At 26.0% G+C, this 14,885-nt stretch overlaps 1 protein-coding gene across 2 annotated transcripts in view; it reads right to left on the bottom strand.

Annotated features, from left to right (window-relative positions):
* Window positions 1–3,484: 3,484 nt before the first annotated feature.
* LOC111026486 (vacuolar protein sorting-associated protein 13) overlaps window positions 3,485–14,885 on the bottom strand; it is a 28,393-nt gene continuing 16,992 nt past the window's right edge. The window contains exons 29-61 of one of the 2 annotated variants that reach the window (XM_022304585.1): window positions 14,754–14,885; window positions 14,569–14,694; window positions 14,375–14,477; window positions 14,157–14,306; window positions 13,905–14,092; window positions 13,577–13,714; window positions 13,434–13,517; window positions 13,178–13,360; window positions 12,969–13,115; window positions 12,729–12,899; window positions 12,515–12,666; window positions 12,342–12,459; window positions 12,057–12,281; window positions 11,385–11,609; window positions 11,092–11,295; window positions 10,891–11,028; window positions 10,670–10,828; window positions 10,350–10,507; window positions 10,175–10,280; window positions 9,363–9,598; window positions 8,955–9,117; window positions 8,680–8,893; window positions 8,080–8,255; window positions 7,882–8,001; window positions 7,656–7,771; window positions 7,286–7,481; window positions 6,822–6,939; window positions 6,638–6,759; window positions 6,378–6,547; window positions 4,849–4,963; window positions 4,054–4,194; window positions 3,822–3,989; window positions 3,485–3,749 (exon numbers count right to left, since the gene is read on the bottom strand). In XM_022304585.1, coding sequence (XP_022160277.1) covers window positions 3,648–3,749; window positions 3,822–3,989; window positions 4,054–4,194; window positions 4,849–4,963; window positions 6,378–6,547; window positions 6,638–6,759; window positions 6,822–6,939; window positions 7,286–7,481; window positions 7,656–7,771; window positions 7,882–8,001; window positions 8,080–8,255; window positions 8,680–8,893; window positions 8,955–9,117; window positions 9,363–9,598; window positions 10,175–10,280; window positions 10,350–10,507; window positions 10,670–10,828; window positions 10,891–11,028; window positions 11,092–11,295; window positions 11,385–11,609; window positions 12,057–12,281; window positions 12,342–12,459; window positions 12,515–12,666; window positions 12,729–12,899; window positions 12,969–13,115; window positions 13,178–13,360; window positions 13,434–13,517; window positions 13,577–13,714; window positions 13,905–14,092; window positions 14,157–14,306; window positions 14,375–14,477; window positions 14,569–14,694; window positions 14,754–14,885 — 5,064 coding nt within the window. In that variant the 3' untranslated portion in view covers window positions 3,485–3,647. Of the gene's footprint in view, window positions 3,750–3,821; window positions 3,990–4,053; window positions 4,195–4,742; window positions 4,762–4,848; window positions 4,964–6,377; window positions 6,548–6,637; window positions 6,760–6,821; window positions 6,940–7,285; window positions 7,482–7,655; window positions 7,772–7,881; window positions 8,002–8,079; window positions 8,256–8,679; window positions 8,894–8,954; window positions 9,118–9,362; window positions 9,599–10,174; window positions 10,281–10,349; window positions 10,508–10,669; window positions 10,829–10,890; window positions 11,029–11,091; window positions 11,296–11,384; window positions 11,610–12,056; window positions 12,282–12,341; window positions 12,460–12,514; window positions 12,667–12,728; window positions 12,900–12,968; window positions 13,116–13,177; window positions 13,361–13,433; window positions 13,518–13,576; window positions 13,715–13,904; window positions 14,093–14,156; window positions 14,307–14,374; window positions 14,478–14,568; window positions 14,695–14,753 lie in introns of those variants that run through there. The other variant, XM_022304586.1, reaches the window with a different exon arrangement.

Genomic DNA, 14,885 nt, shown 5'->3' with positions numbered 1-14,885 from the left:
TTTCTTCTGTGGATATATAATATCTTTAAACTTGATATTAATACGCAGGCTCCTAATGTAAAAAAAAATTGCCGCACCTACCAATGAGTGGGTAATTCTGCCTGTACAGTTGTATCTGTACAGAATAGGTTAGTTCTATAGGACTATAGATATATCATTAGAAATGCTATGTCGAGTATAGTTTCCCAAATAAGACAATGTACACAATGTACCTACATACTAAACAATATAATAATACTCCTAATGTTGCGTTGTTGCTGTTAAGCTTAAGAGAAAGTCGTACTTGCATGTATTGCCTACGTCTTACACACATACCTACGACGCATGGCAAATTTTCGTTCACCTGTTTCAATAATTATGTGCTGCAAGTTTTTATATAATGTGAATTGGCCTATTATAAAATTTAAAGGTAAGATTATTTAAAGACTTAAAGATAATCCTGTGACATTACAAACTTTGGTTTTTTAAATAGGAGCCTCCTTTCTTCATTTACAATTTATAAGCAGATCATTTTTTCAGAATTTTGATGTACCTATCTAAATCAAAATTTGAGGGACTATTTTTTGAATTACCTATATAACTTTGTGTATTAAGCATTATAAATGTATGGTATCTAAAAGGTTAAGTAAATATTGGGGCTTAGACAATTTTAAAATGTACTATTAATCCATTGATACAAATAATTTGTAAGAATTATCCGAGAATATATACTACACATCTAGTATTAGCTGTATTACATAATTATAGTTTATATTTTTGTAAAGTTATCTTTAAAGTTTAAGGATTATTGTCCTTAGTATTGTTAGATGTCTCTTTAACCCGTGACCCGTCTGAATATATATATATATATATTATATAATATACTAATTAAGAGTCGACAAACGGTATAATATATAAGAAAGGCTATTCGCACAAAACAACTATTAATAATAACAAACGTCAAGCGTGATTAAATAATTATATAAAAATAAAAATAACGTCGACCAAAACGTCGATCGCGTCGATTTAACTCATAGAGCAAGAATATACTAACATACACGGCAGTTTACAAAATTCGACATAAACGTCGATCATACGTAAAACTGTCGAACGTCTCCTCCGCCGTAACGGTGGAGGCGCAAGACGTCACTGTGACCCCGTATATAAATAAAAAATAAGGGCGTTAATAGGTTAAAGATTTTAATAGCTCAAAAACTAATCATTAGAACTTTGATTTAGATGCATCAGAATTTTCAAGTAAATCATCCGCTAAATCCTAAATAATTTTCAGGAAAACAAGGGAGGGGGTTCTTATTTAGACACTCCTTAAGTAGTACAAAAACTATCAGAAATTTTAAAATATGGCCTTTAGGTATAGGTAGTGTTCTTAAAAATTCTAAAATCAGAATTTGAATAAATTTACTATTAAAGGGAAAAATAGGAGTGAGCATGTTTAAAAATCACCTATTCGCCTACATAGTAATAGTAGTGTGTATTTTACATACTTGTACCCATAACAATTTAAACAACGCCCATGTGCAGTGGAAACCCAACTTAAGTGCTTTACTTATACTGTTTGAACTTTGATACGAAACTTAGATAGGAAATCACTGACACCCTCGCCACCGCCAAACTTTAATTTGGTAAGACAATTATATTGCCAAATTGAAAACTATTAATATTTCATCTTAAAAAGAAATTAATTGCACTACAAATTACAAGATTAAGCTGAGACACTGAATAAATTTCAAACCTACTTTTTTTAATAAATATTCTAGATTTAAAATTAAAAACTATAAAAATTACGATGGTAATTAATACATTTGATTTCTTACAGAGTATGCTATTAACTAGTTTGTAGATCTATTCTTGTCAGTTTTATTACATATCTTCATAAAGTTGTTACTTACAGCACGTCAATACAGTAAACAGAAAAATTAAAATGTATACAGATATCCTAAGCTTGGGGCCTTGGGGGTCCCGGAGACCATAATTTTATGTAGCCTCCATAATCTTTGCTCAACAGCTAGGATAATAACAGCAGCGACATCTAGAGCTGTCATTTTGAACTTTTCAACGCATACTAGAATAACCGACGAACTATTTCATCACTAGATGACTGTATCCGTTTTTTTATTTCAGATTTCTAATTACGTAAAGTTAGTGTAGGTATATAAATAAACAAATCATTTGGTTTCTAAGATAAAATAAAAATAACTTAAAATAAACTGGAGTTATTCAAGTATAATTGACAAAGAAAACATCTGCTAACTTTCAAATGTCTAAAATATTATTTTGAAGTTAAAACAAATTGTTATATTTTCTTTTACACACCTACTCACAAGAAACAATGTTGCATAAATCTTAGAAAATCAAAATACAATATTATTATTACCCATAGCACATACAGATAATTCATTGAATTATCTTATTCTCTCAGTCACTAAGTCCAATCCAGATTATGGACCCCTCGTACACAAAAATGCAGAAGATCTACTGGCATTCCTCAAAGAATAATAATACATAACTACCTGCTCAAGCTCATTTCAATAATGTATTGTAATCCATAATATGTGATACATTTTTGTGACAGCCAATGTCCATGGTGGCCCGCAAGGATTTTTCTAAATAAAAAAAATCATTTAATTAATTATTCTAATTTAAATGTTAAATTCATTTTTTTCTTAAAAATAAGCAGACATCTTGGTTATAATAGCAAACAAGGAAGATATTTTAAAATTATTAATACTAATATTTGGATAAGTTTTAGTCTTGATTAAATTAATTTCTTCTTGACCTATTATTTTGCTTGATAACATTAAAATATTGATGTGTCATCTTGTAATTTCTACATTCCATAGTAATGGGTTTAAACCGATATCATTCATATTGACGTTCTTCATGTTTTGCAAACCAGCAAATCTTTGTTAAGATTTTATTGATCTATTCACTATTGTAATTTTCAGAATCACCACATTGATTCTCCAAATACATTCTGACATTCTGAATATTTCATTTAATTCTATATTTTAATTAGATGCAACTATTTTTAACGAATAACAGTCATCTTACATTGTTTTTCATTTAAAACTTTTGTAGCTTCATTATTATAGGACATACTATATTATGTATTTCAAAAGTTTCATAAAATTCACTCACACCTATAATATTGTTCCAATAAATAAGTTAATTTATTGTGCAATAAAGTATGGAAAAACTACAAAAATTAAAATTATATAATATAAAATTAAGTAAAATATATAAGTAATGAAAAATAATGATGGTCTTTACAGATCAATAATCAAAATATTAAGTATAACATTTAAGTAATGAAAGAAACAATTGAACACTCTCATTGATACGATGTAAAAAAAATATTTAACAAACTCACTCTTATAGATATAATAATGGATAACATCACAATATAACAAAAATAACAAACAATTATAACATTTTAAAAATATATGTTATAAGCTAACACAAACCATTATTTAACGCTTTTTTATGATCAATAATAAAAAAATTAAGCTCAATACATCACATGTTTTCATAAATTGACAATATTGGTTCATTTTAATTTGCTTATACATAATAGAAATATAGAAGAATAAAAATATATGGCATTCAAAGTGTGAGAAACAAGCTGAGAGATAATCATTGTTTAATATTTAATCTTCTAAACTATTAATAAGTGATACATTAGAAGATTGAGTGGATTTCATATCTGGATCATCACTTTCCATAAGCTCATTAATTTTATCAACTATCCACTAAAAATAAATGAATAAATAATAATTAGTCATAATAATAAATAAACATTACGTTTAACTATGAATACATACAGAACATAGTTCAGGGTCTGCTATTGAAATTAATCTAACATTAGACTGCTTAACTTTGAAACACCAAAAACGACGTAAGTTGTTATTAGGTTTTCCATAGAGTGATATTCCGTTTTGTTTTATTTTTGGATGCCTAGTCATAGCTGACCAAACAAACTCCCATTGAATCTAATTGAAACAACATTTTAAATATACATTTTTTTTTACTATATTAAAATTGTATAAAAAATACTTTATAAGAGTCAGCCCAGTAACTCCGAGTAATATACATTACTCTTTGTGACGTGACAATGAAAATTTCTTTATCAGTAGGCATAGTTTGTATGTGATAAATATAGTTGTCTGATAGTTTATACACCCCTTTTCCTGCAATCTGTAACATTTTATCTTGTAAAGTTGAGTATAATATAAACATTTTAACTTGCTTACCATAACATTTTTAATAACTTACAGGAATCTTAGTTTGCTTACGTATTGAAACTCTGACAATATTAATTATATACTAAATTTCTTTTATAAACATACAACAAGTAAAATGCAAACAACCTCAGGAGACGGAAAAAAATCAAAAACTAACATACATGTTTTTTGCAATAACATTTTATTAAAAAATCAAATTTTTTTTATTTTTCTATTCTAAAATTATTTGAAATATAAATACTTTGTTAGGTTAGGTTAACACATAAAATGATAGTACAGTTCAAAAAGTGTTTTTTTTATGTATATAAAATAATTACAAGTTGTTTTATTTAAATGTAATTTGTTAATACAATTTGTTGCATTTCAATAAATTAATGTAAGCAAAAAATGAAGAGCAAGCAAAAAGTGATTAGAAACACAGAAGTAAAGAAGAATATACACAATATATACTTATCTCTATTATTGTGTATAAGATAAATCCAATACTATCTATTTTCTTACCACCATTTCCTTACTCCCCCTAAGGTAATAAACAATCATACATTTAATAAAAAAATTAATTTATATTAATTGTTCAAATATAATTAAAAACATTAGATTGGTTCACCTTTAAAAGTTTATATCCTTCAGCTTCTCGTTTATTGTACGGTCGCACTTGTTTATCTTCTCTAAAAAACCTTGGTAAACGAACACGTTGCACTTCTGATGTTGTATCGGTAACCCTGATTAAAGATATTTCAATACATTTTAGTTCAATTCAATAATTTGTTAAGCTTTTTATTAATATTAAACTTGATATTTAGATACTTGGATTTTGTAATTTTTGTAATTTTGGTAACTTTTTGTACACTTGTACAGTTGTGCAACAAATAACATAATATGTGGTTTTTCATCGAAATACAATTTTGAGGTCTCAACATAACTCATTCTTAATATTAATATTATTTATTTATTAAAAGAATATTTAAAATTAAGTTATTTTCTTCTTCTAGCCATACTACTCTCTACTTATTTTCTAGCGGAATATTTTTCAAACTACGGCTAGCAGTTAATTATTATGATGGATAGATATTTAATTAAATTATTTAAGCCATATCTTCAATGGCTTTTCTTACTTCCCGGTTCAATGGAAATTCACCACAACTATTCTATTTTTTAAACCAATAAAACCTATAGACAGTCTTCTGAAGTATTGGAATACTTTTTTTTTTATTTAAATGCATATTCTGAATAATTTTTGTTTGTATTTTTTTAATTATTCAAATATACTTTCTTTTAAATTGAAAATTAGTTTAAATTTGTGACAGAACACATTTTTCTATTAAATATCAGGCCCATAGTCAGTTTTGATTTTATAAACAATGGTTTTATTCTTTGAATAAAATATGATGAACCCACGTTAATTTCTAACCATTTCAAAACTGAAAAGTATTCGGAGGAAAAAAAAATATAATCTATTCTAACAGTATTCAAATACTTTAATACTCTATTAATTGGAATATGTATTCTAAATGCAAAATAAAAATGTATTCTTCACAAGAATGCCTATAGATTACCTTTTTTTGCATAAAAATGTAATATAATCACAAATATTATTATCACAAACTGTTCAAAAACTTTAAAGGACAAAATATTCCAAAGAACCAAATTTTTTCAAATATTACATATTATCTTATTGTTATTTTTGCCTTTTTCTATTAACCATATAAATTTGATATTTATAATAAGACAATGTTACACCCGCATGACGTTTTGTCTTTGTATTACAAGCATACAACAAGGGTACATTTTATATTCACAATAATCCATTTATTAATTGATTTATAGTAAAATTTAAGTAAAATATTTTAATTTTGAAGCAAAATATAATCATTTTAAAATGTATAAAAAAAATTTAGCTATAAAATACTCAAAAATTGCTTCGTAATTAAAATATCAATAAAAACCTCTGACATGTCATGGATAATAATCCTGAATTTAATATAATAGGTCAATTCCCTATAATTTTAAAAATAACAAAATAAAATGAATCATTATGAACGTGAAGTTTGCTATGGTACACATTTGTAAGCCAGGGACAACACAAGCTGGTGTGGCATCTTCTTAAGTAGTATACATCATGCAATTTATACAAACCGTTTTATGGTGTTCAAAGTTCCACTAGTAAAATCTAATGCTCCAGATAAAGGTCTGGCAACAAGACCAACCATTCCTTTACAACCTCCCTTGAAAAATCCTCTAATACCATCACTACGAGCACCGCTGATAGGTTTCTCAAAGACACCTTCTACACCTTCCACAACGCCCTAATTAAATTTAAATCAATACTTAAGACAGTAATCATGTTATTTATTATCATGCATAAAAAAAATAAAATAACAAAAATATAAAATTACCAGAACAAAACCTCGACCTCCTTGTGCTAATCCAGCTGGTATATTACTTGGTTGCTGATTCATTATTTCTTGTCGTTTCTTTTGATAATCTTTGTCAAATGTTAAAGCAGCAATCCCTTTCCCTTTTATATTAAAATGAAAGTATAAAAACCATTAAAGATTTTTTCAATATTTTTTTAATTACCCATGGCCCCAGTTATTCTCCCAACTGCTCCTGCTGCACCTCCAACTGTATGTCCAAATAAACTTTTTACACCCAATACTAATCCTTCAGCAAATTCTTCTGGGCCTTGAATTGCACCCTACATTTATTAAATAAGTTAAATTTATTAAACTAATATTTTAACTCTACATTTTATCTTAGCATCGTCAAGGACTATGTTCCAATAAAAAAACTTTTATAATGTCCAAATAACAATTGAAATAAAGTAAAAAAGCAAACTTTCAAATACAGACAATGTTTTTAACTTCAGGTTTCATAATAATAGGTTGGTCAATTCATTATAATATTAAAGCTAACAACATAGGTGTGGTTCAATAAAATGTAAATTTGCTATTTTACATGTGTGCCACAAAGAGAAAATAAATACTTCACTGACATACACTTAAATTTAAAAATGATATTTGAGTTTAATAATTATTATTTACTTGGAAAGGCTCATAAAATAAATCTTCAACTCCTTGCTTCAAGCCTGATACCAGACCAAACGGATTTCCCAACACATCAAGACCCAAGACAACCACATAAAGTTGTTTTATTAGTTGACTGACATAATGATGTTGAGCTTCCATCATTAACTGTCGCTGATTAAGCAAAACATATTGTCTTTCAAAAAATGCCAACCTAAAAACACAATATTGTTAATTTATAGAAATTAAAACATATTTAGTTTTATTTTTCATCTATTATCTACCATGTTAGATCATACTCAGCTATTTGCTTTTTTTTATTTAATAAAATATATAAAATTATATCTATTTTATTATAATTTATATTTTTATACATTGTAATACTTACTTTAAGACAACATCTTGAACACTAGTAAGAGTAACACCAATACTTTGCAAGATTATACTAATAATTGGAGGAATATTTTCTAATTCATCTCCAGTTAATGAAAATGTAACATGTATCTAAATTAAACAAAAGTATGATTTAAAATTAAATGCACATGATATAGAATATTTATGATAAGTATTTACATACTGATTGACAAAATAATATATGGTTCACAATTACAAACCTTAAGTGGGGAAAAATGAAGCATATCATAATAATTCTTTTGTTCTTGTAAAGAAAGAGTTATCATTTGAGATTGCAATGGCTTACTGGCATATGTTAAATCTTCATTGAACATGGTTAACTAAAATAAAATATTAGTTTTAATTTGGGATACTTTCTACAATTAACTAAATATTAGAATAAAATCAACTATACAAACCCTTTCTTCTTCAGAGAGTTCATATTTTTCAGTCATTTTTATGATGGCATTGATAAAGCCAATATCAAGTTTGATATGAAATTCTTGAATAAGCAATTTATAATATTTATATTGTTTAACTGTACTGTATTTATTCAATCGTTCCACAATACTAAGCTCGACAAATGGCTTTCGTTCTAAAGTATGAATTTATTAATTAGTTAGATTTGAATTTTAGTTCATGCAGGATATATAGGATTATCCAAAATATGTAATTTTTGAGTACAATATTGATTTAGTCTAATTTGAATTCATAAATTATTCATACATGATTTTCCAAAATGTTAAAATGTACTTTTAAATGTAAAGATATATAAAATATATCTACATGTTTATTAATTGGCCATTGGCCAAGCACAAGATGTCAATGTGAATACAATTAAATAGTATATCAACTTTAGGTTTTTAATGAACGGACAGATTTTGAAAAAATCTAACCATAAAAATTATACCTATTGTCATTTAAAGTATACCTTGATAGCCGAATTCAAAAAAATCCACGTATAAATGTATAATTAATTATTATTATGAAATTTATTTTAATGAAATATAAAGACATACCTGTTTGTGCAATCGTTTTTGGTGGTGGTACAGGAGCAAATACAACAGGAAAAATACAATTGTCTATTTGACTATCAATTTGTAAGTTATTTATTTTAGCATGTATCTGAGATGTATAGTCAGAAGACTGCAAATTAAGCCAAAATCCAGTATTGTAAATTCGTCTAATATTTTTTTTAGAAGGTTTTGTAATAATATTTTCAGCGAAATTCACCTAAAAATATTAATTTATACAAATATTTTTGATTTCATAGTACAATTTAACAGAAATATACCTCAATATTCAATTCTTTAATAAAGACGATGGGTTCATTTTCGCCAATTGCCAACATTCTAGTATAGCGTATATACGATGTTTCAATTAATTCACATTCTTTTTGTGTCATTGGTATGTAACGAGAACCATTTAATTTTTTTGTTTCCCATATTACTCCAGAACTATAATACAAATATCACACTTAAAAAATATTAAATTCAAATTCTAAAAAGCACATTTTTGTTTATTATTTGAATATGCACAAATGTTAAAAAAAACCGTGGCAAAAATAAACTGTGTATATTTCAGTAAGTATTATGTTTACTATTGTAACCTGAAAATCCAATGCTACTAACCAAATGCAAATAATAATTAAATCAAAAAATAATAATTATTAAAAATTAAAATGTACATTCATAGTTTTTACCTTCCAATTCTCAAGTACATCAATTCCATACAAATATCATTATTCACCAATGATAAACCCAACGAATGTATAGAAATTAATATTTCTCTATTTATAATTTCAAGTTTGCTCGAAGCTTGACATTCTTCAGCAATACTGGCATCAGTAGTAAACATAAGAATACGTTGTATACCATCCAAAAATGAAACCCAATACACTTTTATACCATCATCATGATTGAATGTCCCTACGCCATCCTTGAAAAATATATTCAAAACATAAATCAGATTGAAACTAATTATTTTTTTCAAATATTGTGATTAATAATAATATGAAAATGCTTAATCTAAAATAACTTTACTATGGAACTCGATACTTACTGATTCAATATCTAATATTTAATATTTCAGTTTTATTCTATGTTTAACAGAAGTTTTTACTTTTAAATAGATAATTTTAAATGGCAATTCTAACTATAAATTTTGAAAAATAAACTTAATATTGTAGTTTTAAACATGGCAATCTAAACATAAATTTTAAGCTTTCAATAAAATTAGTTGGTTTCAATGAACCAATTATGTAACTACTTGCTTTCATTCAGTCAACATGGGTTGGATTTTAAGTAAAAAAATAACAATACTAATATCATCATTAAGCCATTATCTGTAGGTTATATTACATGAATACAGCATTTTTTTAGAATTACAATAGTACATATAAGTTACATATAAGTACACACATAACTCTTGTAATCAGTAGACACAATAGACAATATTCTATTCACTATCAATAATATAACTCTAGTATTAAATAAATGTTAAACTCTTACTAACCTTTCTTAAATCTGCTTGATTCTGCATCATATTCCAATACATAATAGGATTATCTGTTGGAGTAGTCCATGCAAAGAACATTTTATGCCTAGGTGGTAATATTTTTCTGCAAAAAATATATTGAGTCATAAAAATGCATAATCTAACTTAATTATAAGCAATAAGTAAAACTAACATTTCATCTAAATATTCTGATAAATCGTGTTCAATAAACTTGAGGTAACTTTCTGTATGATTTATAATTAAAGCAGGTGCCATTCCCTCCATGTATGGACTAAATGTGATATAAGTTCCACCTTCTGTCATTTGAATATCCACTTGAACAGCACTATACTATAAATATATTTTTAATATTAGAAATCTGAATAATATTCTAGATTAAAAAAAACTATTATTATACTTAAATTTGTTATTATTTATCAAAAATAATAACTAAAAATATCTACTATAACATACATTTTAATTTGATCAGTAAAATAATTTATAATAATTTACTTTATTTCGGAGACGTATTAAATCACTTCTTGATTTATAATACGGCAATGGTGTAGAAGCATCCAATGTACCAGTTATACGAAAAATAAATATTTTGTCTAAGTTCAGCTTATCTGTAATATTTTGAGGCCAAAATGGCATACAACTATTTGGATCCACCTATTTAAATAAATTACACAATTTATAATATTTAAAAGACCAAACTCTAATTTTAAATATACTTTGATCCAAGTTTGTTGTAGCTTATACATTTCTTGAACGTCTATAGCAAATGGACATTGATTAGATGCGATGTAGAACGGAGTAAATGTAACTTGTTTTGTCAAAGAATTGTTAGTAAGTTGAATGTGTACACCCATCTATAAAAAATAAATACTTATAAAAAAATATTCATAATTTACAATTTATGACAAAAGTATTACTTGATATAGAATGTCATTTGATTTACACATAATTGTTCCAGAGTTTCCAGCCACATCCAAAGAAAATTTATCAGACCATTGACCTGAGTCAATTTTAACATAAGCTTTTTTATTAGCGAAAAATATCTTTTTCTTAAATGACCACATTAAAGGTTCTGTAGGATTTGATGAATGTTGTAACATGTTTGCCTCATCATCGACAGCCTATAAATAATATAAGATATGGGATACATTTTTTTAGAATATGCATTTGGTTACTTCTAAAACACTAATAAACTACTTTGATCCAATACCTTATAAGTAAGAATTTTTCCTGTCTTGTTGATCATCCAAAACGGACAATATAATGTTTTGATATGTGTTCCTCCTTCGTGAAATTCTGTTCGTATGCCAAAATTGATAATATTAGCATTTGTATCAGGTTTATCTTCGTTATTTGTGAATGACCAAATGGAAAATTCATCAGGTCGTTCTTCAACAGTACATTTGCAATCCCAATATTTATCTAAATATTTGATCTATGAAAATAAATCATTTGTTACAATTCAAAATAAACAAAACACAACAAATTTCTAATTTTCTTAAATAATAATTAATAATAATCCACTGTATAGAAATTGTATTGTATTTTATATAAATTTCATTAGACAAAATAATATCATTCAAATGAAAGAAATATTCACAACTGAGATAATATATCATTACTTTTGAATAAAAAATAAACATATTAGTTTTTGTGCAGTAACAAGTAAAGTTTGACAAATTCTACAAAACAAGTGCCTAATGAGTGTCTAAATTCATTATTTTAAATTTAAATCTTTAATACATTTCCAAACTAATTTTCACCTAAACCCTTGTTTGTATGAATTTATTTAGCTTTGCTATACAACACCCATACCTAAATTAATAAAACTTTTGTGAATGTTTACCTAAAACTTAAACAAACAAAAAATAAAATAAAATACCTGTAGTGTAAGACAAGAATAGCCAATTTCCACAATTGGTAAGTTTATTTTTTCTCCAGGAGCCAATGTTTTTAATTCAGAATCACCTTGCATTAAACAATCTAAATTTACTGGTAGAGCATTGACTAATATAACTGTAGGATATAAATGAATATTATAGCAATTACTAGACATCAAATATCGATCGGTGTGCTCAAAATATATATGCTCCATATTTCCTAATAACTAGTAATAAAAATAAATCATTACTAATGATATTTCAAACATTTTTATAGTTTACTTTACTTGTATAAAAAATGGGTCTCTATCTTCAACTTGATTTGGTGGACACTGTAGCATTGCTCGTAATTTCATAACTGGTTGAATATCTTTCCAAATAAAAGATTTAACGCATATTTGATATCTAGAGATTAAAGTATTATTAGCATTGTCATAAACTTTATGGTAAATCAATTTACTTTTCTGGACAAAATAATATTTCTTTGGTCTGAGAATAAATTGAATGAACGGGTAAATTGAATGGTTTGTTAGGTTTTGCTTTACCGATCATTTTCAATTTCCCTTGTTTCTTATAATAAAGAAATATGCTTTCATTGAAATGATTATGAATCTATGTTAATAAAATGGTAGTTATTAAAATGATCAAATCTTATTTCATAAATATAAAATTACTTGTACAACACTTCGCAATATTACAACCATGCTGCCATTAATTACTTGAGTGTCAGTTACTAGTCCCCAGGGTTCATTTACAGTACTTAGTTTATGTTTGATATTAAAATATCTTTTGTCGGCCTTTATTAATGGTAAACTAAATTCAGTAACATTATTATTTTCCAGAATCTGAAAAGAAAATGTACCACTTTAAGAATATCTTCTCAGATTAAATTAATTAGAATAATTTATTCCAACCTTAATTTTTAAAGATCTTTCAGTTATTCTATTCTGACGTAAATGGTCTGATACCGAATCATCATTTTTAAGACAAAGACTGATCTGTTCTCGATCTTTAAGAACAGTATTATCACCAACTTCGTCGCTGTTACTAACATTGTACAACTATAAATTCAAAAATTCAAATAATTTAAACATATCATTTTATTTCATCAATAAATTATTACTTTAAATGGTGTATTTGATATCATGATAGTTATATCAAATCCAAGATTATTTTGTACTACGTATGGAGCTGCTTCAATTCTTTTAGAAAGTGGTATTTCTGCTGTAATTGCTTCATTAAATGCTTTACCTAAACTGGTCAAAACTTCTAAAGCAGTTTTTGTCATTGTTATTTCAATAGTTTCCTGAAATTGAAATAACAACAAAATTAACATTTTACATACTCATGTTATTAATACATTTATTGAGAAATCATACATATGATATCAAAGAAATTTTCATTGTTGGCTTCCTTTGAAATACTAATTCTTGAGGGCTTAGATGTTGGTCAAAAGTCTCCAACTAAAATATTGATTAATTTTAATAGTTAATTAAAATTATTTAATGTTCAAATTGATTACCTTAAGCTCAAGTAACCATGGTTTATATTTAGTGTTAATAGTAGATTCGACTTCAACAGGCTCAATAAATGGTTCCCAAAGAGCTAATCGACTGTTATAATAATTCATTTGCATTGTTAACTCTCCTGCTACAGATAACTAAAAAATAAAATAATATTAATAATATAAATAATGTTTGGACTACAAAAGATGAAATTAATTTTTTTATTTTAAAATAATTATCAAAATAATTGAATAATAATTAATGCATCATAGATTTCTAACCAGTTAAAGTTGTACAACAACAATGGTCAAATTAGTTATTTCATTAATAGTATTATTAGTTTACCTTAGAGCTCCAATTATTTACAGAACCATTAAATGTACACTCTGTTAACAACATTGGCATTGTTTTAGTGCCAATTCCTGCTTCAATGGTAAACACTATTGAAGGAATAGATATTATACAAACTTCACTTTTCTTTAATACAGGTAATACATCATCTTTGTCTAAATTACTAGCTTCAACCCCTAACTCTGAAATATTTCAGTTAATATCAATCAGTAATCAAATTTTAATAACTTTGTATAATATGTTTACCTGTTTTTAAAAACCAGAATTCTGAATCATTAAACATGGTTTTATTCCATAATTCTTCATATTTTTGTTCATCATACTTTGGTTCTTCAGATAAATTTTCTTTTTTTTCAGTTAAGCTTTGATTAATACGATTTAACATTTCAATATTGGCTAAGAAAAACAAAATATTCTAAAAACTATACAAATTAACTTAAATTGCTACATTAGAAAATGATTACCTGGTGTAACTGATATTATCAAAGGAGTCATTGTCACATCAATGTTAAGACAAGTATCATCAGGTGTTGAACCAATAACATTTATAGTGACTGGTCTTAATATCTATTTAATATAAATATTATACATTTATATGTATATAAATATATAAATTAACTTAAACAAATTTATAAAAACATAAAAAATAAATATTAACTTGGTTCATTGTATCTTTTCTTCTAATAGGATTATAGCAGCAAGAGTATAATTGTAAATCTTTAATTTCACCATTTATAGTTTGACGAGTTGGGGTAGACATGCGCAGTTTCAATGTAGCTTCAGTCTAAAATTAATTTATGATAATTAATAAGTTATTAATCTATTTATTGATAAAAATATTACATTCATAATAATTGCATTTGTATTTATGTCATCCAAACTTTCAACCAATATAATATCAGGTTTTTCTAATTGTACTTTTAACAGAAGTGTTTTATTGCTTTCTTTTAGTTCTATAGCATTTGGTTTCTCTTT

This window comes from Myzus persicae, unplaced genomic scaffold (assembly GCF_001856785.1).
Source record: "Myzus persicae strain clone G006 unplaced genomic scaffold, MPER_G0061.0, whole genome shotgun sequence".
Taxonomy (NCBI): Eukaryota; Metazoa; Arthropoda; class Insecta; order Hemiptera; family Aphididae; genus Myzus; species Myzus persicae.
Note: the sequence above shows the minus strand (reverse complement) of the source record. Positions and strands in the feature narration are given on the sequence as shown.